We start from the raw sequence: 12,858 nt of genomic DNA, 5'->3' as shown, positions 1-12,858 counted from the left end.
CACTCACTCACACACTCACTCTCACATACACCCTCACTCACACACTCACTCTCACTCACACACTCACTCACACTCACACACTCTCACATACACACTCACACATACACACTCAGACTCACTCACATACACACTCACTCACACACACACACTCACTCTCACATACAAACTCACTCTCACATACACACGCACACTCACATACACACTCACACACACACACTTACTCATTCACACATACACACTCACTCTCACATACAAACTCACTCTCACATACACACTCACTCTCACATACACACTCACTCCCACATACAAACTCACTCTCACATACACACTCCCACTCACACACTCACTCTCACATACACACTCACTCTCACATACACACTCACTCTCACACACACACTCACTCTCACATACACACTCACACTCACTCTCACATACACACTCACTCTCACATACACACTCACTCTCACATACTCACTCACTCTCACATACTCACTCACTCTCACATACACACTCACTCTCACATACACACTCACTCTCACATACTCACTCACTCTCACATACTCACTCACTCTCATACACACTCACTCTCACATACTCACTCACTCTCACATACTCACTCACTCTCACATACTCACTCACTCTCACATACTCACTCACTCTCACATACACACTCACTCTCACATACACACTCACACACAAACTCACTCTCACATACACACTCACTCTCACATACACACTCACTCTCACATACTCACTCACTCTCACATACTCACTCACTCTCACATACACACTCACTCTCACATACACACTCACTCTCACATACTCACTCACTCTCACATACTCACTCACTCTCACATACTCACTCACTCTCACATTCACACTCACTCTCACATACTCACTCACTCTCACATACTCACTCACTCTCACATACTCACTCACTCTCACATACTCACTCACTCTCACATACACACTCACTCTCACATACTCACTCACTCTCACATACACACTCACTCTCACATACTCACTCACTCTCACATACTCACTCACTCTCACATACACACTCACTCTCACATACTCACTCACTCTCACATACTCACTCACTCTCACATACTCACTCACTCTCACATACACACTCACTCTCACATACTCACTCACTCTCACATACTCACTCACTCTCACATACACACTCACACACTGCGATTTGTATGTGATTTAATTGCAACTAACAAAATGATGCAGACGTCAGTCAGCAATCGGCTCGATGCACGAGTTCAAGCTCTCTCTCCTCCGCCTATAAAATGAGACGCAAACAACCTTAAAATGCTGGTTTTCTGGATGGAGTTTGGAACAGCGAACCCCCGGCTGAGCAACACTTTGACAAATGTCTCTTTACACATGAAAGCAACCAAAGATAGAAGTCCTGCCAGACTTTACCAGAGCACATTTGACTGAAGCAAACTTGAGGAAAGCTCATCAGCACGAACCAACGATCGCATCCCAGTCCATCCCGACTGAGCTGCACCGCCATGGCGTCCAGGTGGAGCAACCCTCCGTCACCCTCCGGAATCTCCCGGCTTGATTTGATTTTCAAAAACTATTCCAGGGTTTTCATGAGCGCATGACACCTATCAGATATCTGCTGCTGCCGTTGCCACGACAACCAGGCAGCATAAACAACCGGACTGTTGGGTGAATGCGTTCAGTGCCAAACTTCTATGTCTTAAAAAATTCGGTGGAACCAGAAGATTCTCGATCAGCCTGTTTAGAGAGGGCGGAGCTTAAATAGTTTACAACCATTAAAACAAGATGATTTGATGGATTGGGTTCAACATCAGGAACTCATTATTGGTCGATCTTAGCGAGGAACTCCCTTCCTTCACGGTGTGAACACGTTTGAATGAAAACAAACTGAACTGACAAAGGCAGCGTGGAAACCTGCAGCAAACGAAAACACTGAGGAGCTGGTTTGGCTGTTTGTTCCACATTCCTGTAAAACTGTGACTCTGCAGGAGGAAACACAAGGGGTCAGAGGTCAGGAGACACACACACACACACACACACACACACACACAGGGTGGTGATGGTACAGGAAGACAATCATCACCAGGAATGGGTCCAGAGTGCTGACATGGCGAAACGAGACAAACGTCCCTGAATTCTGTTGCAAGTGAGTTTGTCAGCTGAAGTTACGCCACAGCCGAGGAGGAGAAACTGCAGAGAGGTGGCGGCGGCGGGTCCTGACCTCATCATGGGAGACCAGCCGCACACGCAGGTCTCAGTCCTCCTCAGCCCGTCCGTCTCTGGCTGAGTCATACAGGTGCTTCATTCAGTCCATGACCACATCAGGAGGCGGCGTTGGGCTGGAGGGGGACTCTTTCACTCCTTCAGGTCGTGATGGGGACGTGAGGTCTTCCTGCGTCTGAGAGGAGGAAGCCCAGCTGGGTTGCTCTCCTGTTATTTGATGCTTTTCCAGCATGAAGAAGCTGATTGTGGGCTCGACCTGCTCCTGATTGGTTTTCCGGCTGCTAGGTCGCTCGCAGTCGTGCTGCACTCTGGAACATTCCTCAAATCAAGACTTTCTGCCAAGGTCTTGTGGTCTGGACCAGGTTTCATAAGAACCTGGTTCCAAACATCGAAAAACATAAAACTGAAAAAGGTCGGACTTTATCCGTGCTCAAGACTAGATAACCCAGACTAGATAATCCAGACTAGATAATCCAGACTAGAGTCGTCTCAAGGCCAAAGGAAGAACTCAGAGGCCTCTAGTCTCCTCGCCGGGTGGTTGAATCCATCATACATCACATGACCACAGAGAATCTCCACACACACACAGCGGCGTGGCCAATAATCAACATTATTGATCTATTTTATAATTTGATGCTAAATAAGGCTTGGGCGGCCATCTTGTTGTCCTGAGTCCACCGACGGCGCCGCTCTGCCATCAGGACCCTCGTCGTGGAGGACCTGATCTGCTGCACCAACGTGACTGTGACGTGTTTCCACAGCGGTTACACGTCTATGTTGTTGTCACGTAGCAACCACGACACTACACAAACACTTCTGGTCACACAAGCATGTAACATGGACATGTCAGAAGCATGTAGGCCGACTACACGCGTGTGTCTAACAGGAACAAAGAAGGAAGACCCTCATTGGTCCAGACTCATGTTTTCTTCAGGTTTTATTCACTGACTCCTCCTGGTTCACATCACATCCTCAAGTACTGCTACTGTCATTATGCAGTACTTTTACTGCTTTGCTATGTGTTGTGTTATAGGTTTGAGTTGCCAAGCGCATTCTCACAACAGGAAGTGGTCATGTTGAGGTGTTTGTCGTCCAACAGGAAGTGGTGCAGAACCTGCCAAGGACAACACTACAAGATGTAAACGAAAAAGACATGAATTCAGTCGTAAGCAAAGTGGTTTTATGAAGCTGTGGTTTTATTTCACGTCCACATCATTTTAAGTTTTCATCTTTTTCTCTTTGTCAACAATATTTTGTTTCAGTCGCAAGCTCAGCACTTTGATTTCACCTCATTTGTTCAGCAGGGAGGGACGTGACGCCTCCCCAGTGGCTGAGTGAGCTTCTCCCTCTAGCAGCAGCTCCAGATCTGGTTTTACCTCGTACATTAAAAACTCATTCATTCATTCATTCACGCACTAACTCATAACTGTTTTCAAGCAGAAAAGCTCCAACAATCAGACAGACAACAAAAATAAAGTGTGAAAACTCAAAGGTAGAATCTGATATTTCCATCGTTTTTCCACACCGCCCTGAATGCACCGTCCTCACCTGCGTGACAGTCACCTGACAGCAGAGCAAACACACCTCGACTGTAGTTTTATGGCCTGACTGTGAACCTCCTCGGCCTCTGTCGCTGCTCATGGCGCGAGAACTGTTACGTGCTCCGTTTTTACGGCTGTCGGTGCAACGCGCGCCTCCCCACCAGACTTCTTTCAAATCCTCGCCGTTTTAAGCGTCGCCCCCCCGCCTGCGGCCCCACCTTCAGGGCTCCTGTCCGCTCGGCTGCGAGCATCACGCCCTGCCTGCCTCCGCTCCCCTCGGCCTCCCTCCATCACCTCACCCCGTCTCACCTCCTGTGCAGAGGCCGGCTCCGGGAACAGGTCCTCCCCGTCCTCCAGCTCCTGGAAACCGCTTTGGTCCAGCGGAGGGTCCCTGCCTGTGTCCGCCATGTTGGCGTCGTTTCCGCGGATGTTTGTGGTGAAGCTAACGGGCACCGACACCGACTGACGGCGAGAAACAGTCGAATGACAGAGGGAGGAGGAGAGGAGGAGCGGGGAGTCAGGAGGTTTTCCCAGCTGTCATGTGACGACCAGGAGTCCTGACAGGAAGCGACGAGCAGCGACATCGGGAACTTCCGGCGCTCTGACATCTGTTGTTGTTCACGAGCTTTTATTTCCACAATGAATGGTAATTTTTAATGGTAAATGACGTGAAAAATACCGGCCATGATTGACATCGTCATGACAAAAGAACATGTTAAAATAAATCTTGGGCTAGTTTTTGTTGGGGGGGGGGGGGGGTCGTGTTATACAGAAATACTATGGTAAAGTGATATTGAAATACACAACAGCGTCAGGACAGTCGTGAAGAGGACGCAGTGCAGTTGTGGAATAAATTGTTCACAGCCAGCAGTTCTGAAACCAAACGCGCTGGAAACTGAGGTTAGAGACGCTGAACGCGGCTCAGCAACTTGCTGAAGAGTCTCACTCGAGTTCCAGGTGAACCGGAGCAGCGGCCGCTCTGGCGGACTGGAGTGTTTCACACGGAGCCTTTTCAGCGACACACCACCGTCGCAGCGACCCTCTCGGGGTAACAGCAAGTTCAGCTCACGCTTTTCCTAACGACGGCTTTTGAGCAGAGAAAGTGTCGTATCGAATGACCTCCGGGGCTGAGCGCGGTCTCTGCCGGCCAGAATCGAGCACCTGAATTTTGTCACTGTCATGGTAGCATGGATGCTAGCATGGATGCTAGCATGGAAAAGGCGTTAGCGGAGGAAGTCGAGTGCTCGAGCCCACAGGAGGACGAGGACCTGCCGCTGGAGTCCGCTGCCATGCGGGTGGAAGGTAGCAGCTGCTCCATCGAAGCGGACTAACAATTCACCTGTCCGAACTCGAACAAAAAAGCGGTCTGGCAGCCATGTTTTACCAGACTGATACCTTTGATGTAGCTTAGCATTAGCCTCTAACAGCAGCAGCAATTTCCGGATTTGTCCGTGTTCAGGTTTCTTCTTGGGCCAGTGATTTTCATTGATTGAATCCCTGAATGTCTGGGTGTGACCGAAGTGGAACGTTACAAAGACATCAGCATGGATATTTTATTCATGTTCCCCAAAGCTAATTGTAGCAGCTGCAGCTAATGCTAGCAGGCTAACGAACCACTACTCGGTGAAGCCTTCGTCACATCCACGTCTTCTGGAATGGAATTCATCACGTGCCGGTCGGTCCGTGAATGCCCTGCAGCACCGTCTACCAACTTCTTAAAACCTGTTCGGGATGCGCGTTGTGGCGATTCTGGGACGATATTCGTTTTTTGGCTATTATCGGTATAAAAGATTTTGTGATTTTCACGTTTGGTCTTCACTGACTTTAAATGTTCTAAATTCAAAAGACGTTCTTTGTTGTATAAAACACAAACCTTTTCTTTCACATTTCATCAGGTGGGTCCAGGTCTCTTCTAGCAACTTGAAGTGTTGCTGTCTGAAAGGAGGAGGCCTGGACTGAGGCTGAGCCGCCTCTGTTCAGAACTCTTTAATTCAGCTAAACACTGAAGGGCTTTTAATCACTCCTCCACCCTGAGCCATCAGCTGATGTTTCTGAAGTGATGGACGCGCCTGGGAGTTGAAGTCTACGTTTGCATCTGCAGATGTGTTGCAGAAGGAGCAGGCGGTGCAGACGGACTCCAGGAGCCACGAGAGCGCCATCAACACTGAGCCATATTGGGAGAGTCAGGTGGAGGCCATGTTGGACTACAGCAGCAGCCTGATGGAGCGCCGAGACTGCCTGATGGAGGAGCAGGAGCAGGAGCAGATGGAGCACAACAAACACATCAGGCAACTGCAGAAAGAGAAGGAGGAGGCCACGCGCAAGCACCAGGTCACGCTCGCTCCTTTCATTTGCTCGCCAAAACGAACCTCCGAATTAATACCCCAGTCAACTGCTGTGGCGCCTGACGCCAGCACACGTGCACACGCTGAAGGTCATATCTCTACACACGTGTGCAAGTTTATACATTTACACAATTTTTTCTTTGTCTTTCAGGCCCTGCTGGAAAAACTGGACTCGCTGCGAGTTAAACTGCAGCTGAACAACTCGAAGGGCACCAGGAAGAACTTCGTATCCAAGAGGCAGGAGATGAGCGCCGAGAAGAGCCGAGCTGAGGAGGAGAGGAACCGGTACGAAGCCACACGGCGCCAACAGGTGTCTGGAGCTCATGGCGCCGGACGGCTGCCAGCAGCTAAACTGACCGCAGACATCCGTTTATAAACAACCGCGACTTGTGATGGTGGAAGCAGTAACTGCAGACCTCTGTCACTGGCAAACAACCATGTGTTGGTTTTCTTCTTCTGCGCTGCTGTTCACAGCTGCAGTAACATTGCCACTAGCGCCACCTCCTGACAGAAATACTACAGAACCTGGAGTGCTGGCTTCCAATCTCCTACTGGAAATGACTAATTCTCAGTTTCTCTTGCCACTTCTGAAATGTGCTTAAAATCTGCTTGACACTGTATGGAAACATGGCTACTGATGAGACGTCCTGCTGCTGCCGCTGTCACCAGGCTCGCCAAGGAGTTTGAGGAGAGCGACACGAAGCTGACGGCGCTCACAAAGGAGCAAAGTGAGGAGCAGCTGCGTTGGCGGGAGGAGGTGGAGGAGCTGAGGGGGGAGATGGAGCGCCTCAGGAAGCAGGCGCAGGAAGCTGAGCGGCTGGCCCTGCAGGACGAAATCGCCGCTGTGGAGAAGCAGAGAGACGTAGCTGTGAGCCGCATCGAGGACTGGCTGAGGGAGGTACGGCCCTCAGAACTGAGTCATGTGACTGTAAACCTAGAATAGGAATCGGAATCGGAATCCTTTCTTCATCCCCAAGGGAAATTCTGTAAGACCCTGATGTGGTGGTTACCTGTTCCAGGTGGCTCAGTACCTGAGCATCCTCAGGGAGGAATTCCCTCAGCAGTATCATCAGGAGAGGCTGAGCTGGGAGGAGAACGTGAGCGCCGTCCGCAGGAACAAGGCTGAGGTCCAGAGCCGCTTCCAGGAGGTTCTGCAGCAGCTCCATCAGGGTCGAGAGCTGGAGTCGCTCCCCAGGATCAACGTCCCGTCCCTGCCGAAGGTTCCCACGGTACGAAACACTCCTCGAGTAACCACTGGCTTAAAAACCAGCCCTGGCACCCGGGTCGTTTGGAGGGTGAGCTCTCCATGCGACGGACGGAACGTGTGGTCCAAGTGTTGCTGACATTCTTAGAACCTGTTTATCGATGTTCAGAAGAACAGGTTTTCTGATGACGTGGTTTTCTGGTGGCCCAGAAACGAAGTGCAAGGTTTTTGAGAGCGTTGTCACAGGACAAATTCGTGAAAACAGCTTTAACTCCACATCAGCAAACCTCCGCCATCTTACCTCCATGAACGCCGTGGCTTCTCGTGTTCCACACCAAACCACTAGGGGGCAGCACATGTGCGTTGAGGTGTCCAGCATGCATGTTGAAAGCGAAGTGCATCAGTGACAGAGGCGGAGCTTCATTTCTTTTTATGGCACTTGCTCAGAAGCAGGTGGCGCTAGCACGCCAGCGTTTTCAAACCTTGTGACTCTCAAATGTTGGGGGGGGGGGTATCTTTAAGAAGGCTAGTAATGATTGGAAGATGGCAGCTTCACGTCACAGTACAAAGTGGTACTGTGAGACAGGCGGACCAGCGCCATCGTATTCAGGGGGGCTGCTGAGCACTAACGTGTAGGTGTCTGTCCCCGCCAGGCCAACCTGAAGTTCAATCAGTTGATGCGGTCATTGGCGCCGTCACCTCCAGTGAACCAGCACGTGGCTCCGCCGAGACACCCCTTCTGTCACCAGCCTCCCCCTCAGCACCGCCACCGCTACCACCCGCCACCTCCACACAACTTCCCTCTCTTGCACCACCCCTTTCAGCCCCCCCAGCCTCAGTACAGAGCTCCAGCGAGGGGGACCCCTCCGCCCAGCCAATCCCCGTCACCTCCCGCCCAGCCCCTGCACCCTGCCGCTCCCTCCACGCCTCCCCCCGCCACCCCTGCCCAACTGGACAAATGGCTGGAGAAGCTGGGGGCTCATTTCCCACAATGCAACAGGACTCAGCTGATTTCGCTGCTGCGGCAGGTGAAGCTGTCCCGCGGCACGCTGGCCGGCATGTCCATGGAGGAGGTGGTCGAGCAGGTCGGCTTCAAGCTGGTTTCGAACGAGAGGTTGGCCCGGGATCTCCCCGGCCCCATCCAGAGGCCTCCGCAGCATAGAGTCGCCGCCGCAGCAGGTGGCGGTCAAACGACCCGTAAGCTCTGCTTGATGTGTCAGTACGCGGTGGATCCGGATCAGCGCCACCCGCTGAGCTGCGCCCACACCATCCACAAGGACTGCATCCAGGTGTGGCTGCAGTCCAGCAGGAACAACTCGTGCCCTTTCTGCTCCAGCAAGTGACTGACCTCCACCCACGGCGCCCCCTGCTGACTGCCAGAGTGATGAAGGGGAGCCAAGCTCCAGCCACCAGTTTAGAAGGTCCTTAAAGTAAAAACCACAGCAAAACACAGCATCTTCACAGTGCCAGTACCAGAATTCTGGTTCTGATACCAAAGTCTTACAGATATTCAGCACCAGTTTAATGATGGCTGTTGAACTTTTTTCAAAAGTTGAGTTTGTGGATTTAACAAATTATTGATTATTGTTTGCTGACAGGAAGAAGATTGTGGGTGTTGAAGATGTCAATGACAGCAGATGCAATGTTTTGTACTTGAAATGTTTAGATATTAAAAGGGTTCGATACTCGGGGCTCATTTACTAATTTGATCATGTTTAGCATGCCAGTTGTAACCATGGTAACAGGTAGCACGTTGATATTAGTGGGAGTATTTGCCTGTTAGCAGGTAACGTCGGTTCAGGTGATGTCTCGTGACCACAAATGATGATTAAAAACCAGAGATGCTCCAGTTAAAGGCCGCAGCGCTGCGTTTCCGCCTCTGGGGCGACATGACGGCGTCGCTGCTGCCACGCTTCACTTGAACCTCTCAGGCGCTGATATCCGGCCATAAACTCTCTGAAACTATCCATTGCTTTTTAAAGGTTCCTTTTTAAGACAAACACTCACATTCTCCCTCCCAGTGGACATCCCAGTCAGCCTTAATGGAGCGCTTGGCGGTCGATGGGCGAGGTTTAAGGAGCGGTCGCTTCCCAATAAATATCACAACACCCTGCTGAGAGCACGCTTGTCTGTCGTGTGGGAAGTAATGACCGTGTGTGTTTACCGTCTAGACGTCCATCTCCCCTGGAACAAACTCCAGACTGTAGGCTTCGCCTCTCGACCACCGATCTTACAGCCAATATAAGCTGCTGGTCTGGCAGTAAAGCAGCTGTAATGAGTGTGTGTGTGTGTGTGTGTGTGTGTGTGTGTGTGTGTGTGTGAGAGAGAGAGAGAGAGAGGCTTCAACAGCCAGCGCAGCTTCAGGGTTGAAGTGACACATCAAGGCTCGAATTGTCGGTCAGCCAGGAAGAGGAGATCTGCGCTAGTTAGCTTAGCACGAGAACCGTGGTGGGTAGAAGACTGCAGGTAAAACACGACTGAGTATTCAGCTGTTTTACATGACGAGTACTCTGACACTTGTAGTACATTTTGTTGGCTGTACTTTGAATCGAAGCAGCACCTACGTTGGCTCCACTTGGTGAAGGACCAAGTACCCGCATCATCACCAGCCTCAGAAATCCACATCATTGAAACCGCTGGTGCTGGAGATTGTTGGTGTTCAGATCCTTGCTGCGTCAGAGGCCCTCAGGAGAGCCTCAGGGTCCTCTATGGGAACCCTTTGGTTCCTATGGTTTTGCTCTGAGCCACTTCCATGTTCCGTGTTGCTGCTAGGAGGTTCTAGCAACTGTGGTCCTTAGGAACGCATTCAGGGTCCATGTGTACTTGACAAGAGAAGTTTGAGTGAACTCATGGTGACCAGGGAGGAGGAGGAGACGCCCCCACGGCTCCTCTTGGGCGAGTGAGTTCTCCCTTCTGGGCAGACGTTCCTCCGGAGAACGTTCTTACTGGAGCTCCCCAGGTTCATCAAGAAAAACAGAATTTTCATGTCCAGTTTAGCTTCCTCACTCTTTTCTCCATGTTGCGTTGTTGACTCGAGTTCAGCTGACTAGAACAGGGCAGTTAACGCTTCCTGGGCTGTCAGGCTCAAGTGAGTGACGTAACCATGGTAACTGAGGTAAAGGCGTGCTGCAGTTTGGCAGTAACTTCCCGGCCCTGACAATCATGGATGTCTGTTGTTGCGGCAGCTCCATGACCAGCTGTTGGGCAATATGGCGGAGTTGTTTTGACTGCCTGCCCCCCACCCTCACGCCGCCGTCTGAGAATTGAGATGTGTTCATGTTTAAGGGTACTCTACAACTCTACAATTCTACAACTCTACAATTCTACAATTCTACAATTCTACAACTCTACAACTCTACAATTCTACAACTCTACAACTCTACAATTCTACAATTCTACAACTCTACAACTCTACAATTCTACAACTCTACAATTCTACAACTCTACAATTCTACAACTCTACAATTCTACAACTCTACAACTCTACAATTCTACAACTCTACAATTCTACAATTCTACAACTCTACAACTCTACAATTCTACAACTCTACAACTCTACAATTCTACAACTCTACAACTCTACAATTCTACAACTCTACAATTCTACAATTCTACAATTCTACAACTCTACAATTCTACAACTCTACAACTCTACAATTCTACAATTCTACAACTCTACAATTCTACAACTCTACAATTCTACAACTCGACAATTCGACAACTCGACAATTCTACAATTCTACAACTCGACAATTCTACAACTCGACAATTCTACAACTCTACAACTCTACAATTCTACAACTCTACAATTCTACAACTCTACAATTCTACAACTCTACAACTCTACAATTCTACAACTCTACAATACTACAACTCTACAATTCTACAACTCTACAAATCTACAACTCTACAATTCTACAACTCTACAACTCGACAATTCGACAACTCGACAATTCTACAACTCTACAACTCTACAATTCTACAACTCTACAACTCTACAATTCTACAACTCTACAACTCTACAATTCTACAACTCTACAATTCTACAATTCTACAATTCTACAACTCTACAATTCTACAACTCTACAACTCTACAATTCTACAATTCTACAACTCTACAATTCTACAACTCTACAATTCTACAACTCGACAATTCGACAACTCGACAATTCTACAATTCTACAACTCGACAATTCTACAACTCGACAATTCTACAACTCTACAACTCTACAATTCTACAACTCTACAATTCTACAACTCTACAATTCTACAACTCTACAACTCTACAATTCTACAACTCTACAATACTACAACTCTACAATTCTACAACTCTACAAATCTACAACTCTACAATTCTACAACTCTACAACTCGACAATTCGACAACTCGACAATTCTACAACTCTACAACTCTACAATTCTACAACTCTACAACTCTACAATTCTACAACTCTACAATTTCATTTAGCAGACGCTTTTGTCCAAAGCGACGTACAACACAAGCAAGAATTTAGACTTAATTAAGGAAAAGTCCATAGGAAGCGCAAAAGTGCTTCAGTTGTGATTTGGTCACAGGTACTGCCATCTAGTGGCAGAAGAAGTGTTGCCCCCCCCCCCCCCCTCTTTTGTTTTTTTGACAAACATACAACATGACACAACCCAGTTAGTGCTACATAGTCACTAAGTGCTGGGTCTTGGACCCTCTGACTGATTCTACCCCAAAGAGGAGCAGAGTCAGGTTCAGTGCCTCGGTGCTCTCTGAACAATTGAGTCTTCAATTGTCTCTTAAAAGTAGAAAGGGACTCAGCAGAACGCACAGAGTTCGGTAGTTGGTTCCACCATTTGGGAACAACAGAAGAGAAGAGTCTGGCTAGAGATTTGGAGCAGCGCTGGGCTGGAAGCACCAGGCGTCTTTGGCATGCAGAGCGTAGTGGACGAGAAGGAGAGTAGACCTGGATCAGGGATTCCAGGTAGGCTGGAGCCGTTCTTGGGATTGTTTTGTAAGCCAACCATGTCACTCTACCATGTGACCAGCACTGCCTGATGTCATAGCACTCACGTCGGTGTAATTTACAGAATCCAGACAAACAGGGGCCCCTAGGAGGCTCTCGGGGGCCCTTCGGCCCAATCAGGAAGTTTTGTTTGACTGTTATTTCATGCAGGAGGAAATCGAGAGGACGAGTGATGGCGACCGGCGATGGACGATGAGTACAGGTAGCTGGAACCTGTTATCAACACTTTACCTCTTTTTTTTCTTCTTTTTTTTGCCCCCATAAAACCTTTTGACATCTTTTTTAGTAAAATATTGTTAATTTGTTTTGGTGGAAGTTCAGTTTGCTATTTATAAGAAAATGAACACAAAAAAATGAAAGTCCGATTTTTGTGTTTATTATCAAAAAGCTCTTCCCTCCTGTGGAATGAAGCCTTCACTTCTTCACGTTTAATTTCTAAAGATTTCTCAGAAAGAAAAACCTTGAGGCTCTGATGATGCGCAGCTCTTCCTTCTCTCGGCTGCTCGAGGGTTG

General features: G+C 48.9%; 2 protein-coding genes across 4 annotated transcripts in view; one reads left to right on the top strand and one right to left on the bottom strand.

Annotated features, from left to right (window-relative positions):
* The window catches only part of snx2 (sorting nexin 2), a 20,380-nt gene extending 16,025 nt beyond the window's left edge, over positions 1 to 4,355 (bottom strand). The window contains exon 1 of one of the 2 annotated variants that reach the window (XM_086205695.1): positions 4,095 to 4,355. In XM_086205695.1, the coding sequence (XP_086061821.1) occupies positions 4,095 to 4,193 (99 nt within the window). In that variant the 5' untranslated portion in view covers positions 4,194 to 4,355. The remainder of the gene's footprint in view (positions 1 to 4,094) is intronic. The other variant, XM_086205696.1, reaches the window with a different exon arrangement.
* rnf214 (ring finger protein 214) lies at positions 3,966 to 9,041 on the top strand. 2 transcript variants are annotated; one of them, XM_086205694.1, is made up of 6 exons: positions 3,966 to 4,431; positions 5,887 to 6,116; positions 6,282 to 6,415; positions 6,800 to 7,028; positions 7,150 to 7,359; positions 7,988 to 9,041. In XM_086205694.1, the coding sequence occupies exons 1-6, from the start codon at positions 4,425 to 4,427 to the stop codon at positions 8,675 to 8,677; spliced, it is 1,500 nt and encodes a 499-aa protein (XP_086061820.1). In that variant the 5' UTR covers positions 3,966 to 4,424; the 3' UTR covers positions 8,678 to 9,041. The 2 variants fall into 2 exon arrangements, with proteins under 2 accessions (XP_086061820.1, XP_086061819.1); XM_086205693.1 differs by lacking the exon at positions 3,966 to 4,431 and adding an exon at positions 4,586 to 5,087 and having other exon boundaries at positions 7,988 to 9,040.
* Positions 9,042 to 12,858: the final 3,817 nt, after the last annotated feature.

Source organism: Aulostomus chinensis, chromosome 6 (genome assembly GCF_037954235.1).
Source record: "Aulostomus chinensis isolate RoL2024-O1b breed Wild chromosome 6, RoL_Achi_v1.0, whole genome shotgun sequence".
Classification (NCBI taxonomy): domain Eukaryota; kingdom Metazoa; phylum Chordata; class Actinopteri; order Syngnathiformes; family Aulostomidae; genus Aulostomus; species Aulostomus chinensis.
This window is presented reverse-complemented; position numbering and strand designations above follow the sequence as displayed.

What these genes read in the sequence shown, in the direction of transcription:
- rnf214 (XM_086205693.1), top strand. Translation starts at nt 4,973, where the DNA reads ATGGATGCTAGCATGGATGCTAGCATGGAAAAGGCGTTAGCGGAGGAA. An exon ending in TCGAGGACTGGCTGAGGGAG is followed by an intron (nt 7,029 to 7,149) that starts GTACGGCCCTCA and finishes TACCTGTTCCAG; the next exon opens with GTGGCTCAGTACCTGAGCAT. An exon ending in CCCTGCCGAAGGTTCCCACG is followed by an intron (nt 7,360 to 7,987) that starts GTACGAAACACT and finishes TGTCCCCGCCAG; the next exon opens with GCCAACCTGAAGTTCAATCA.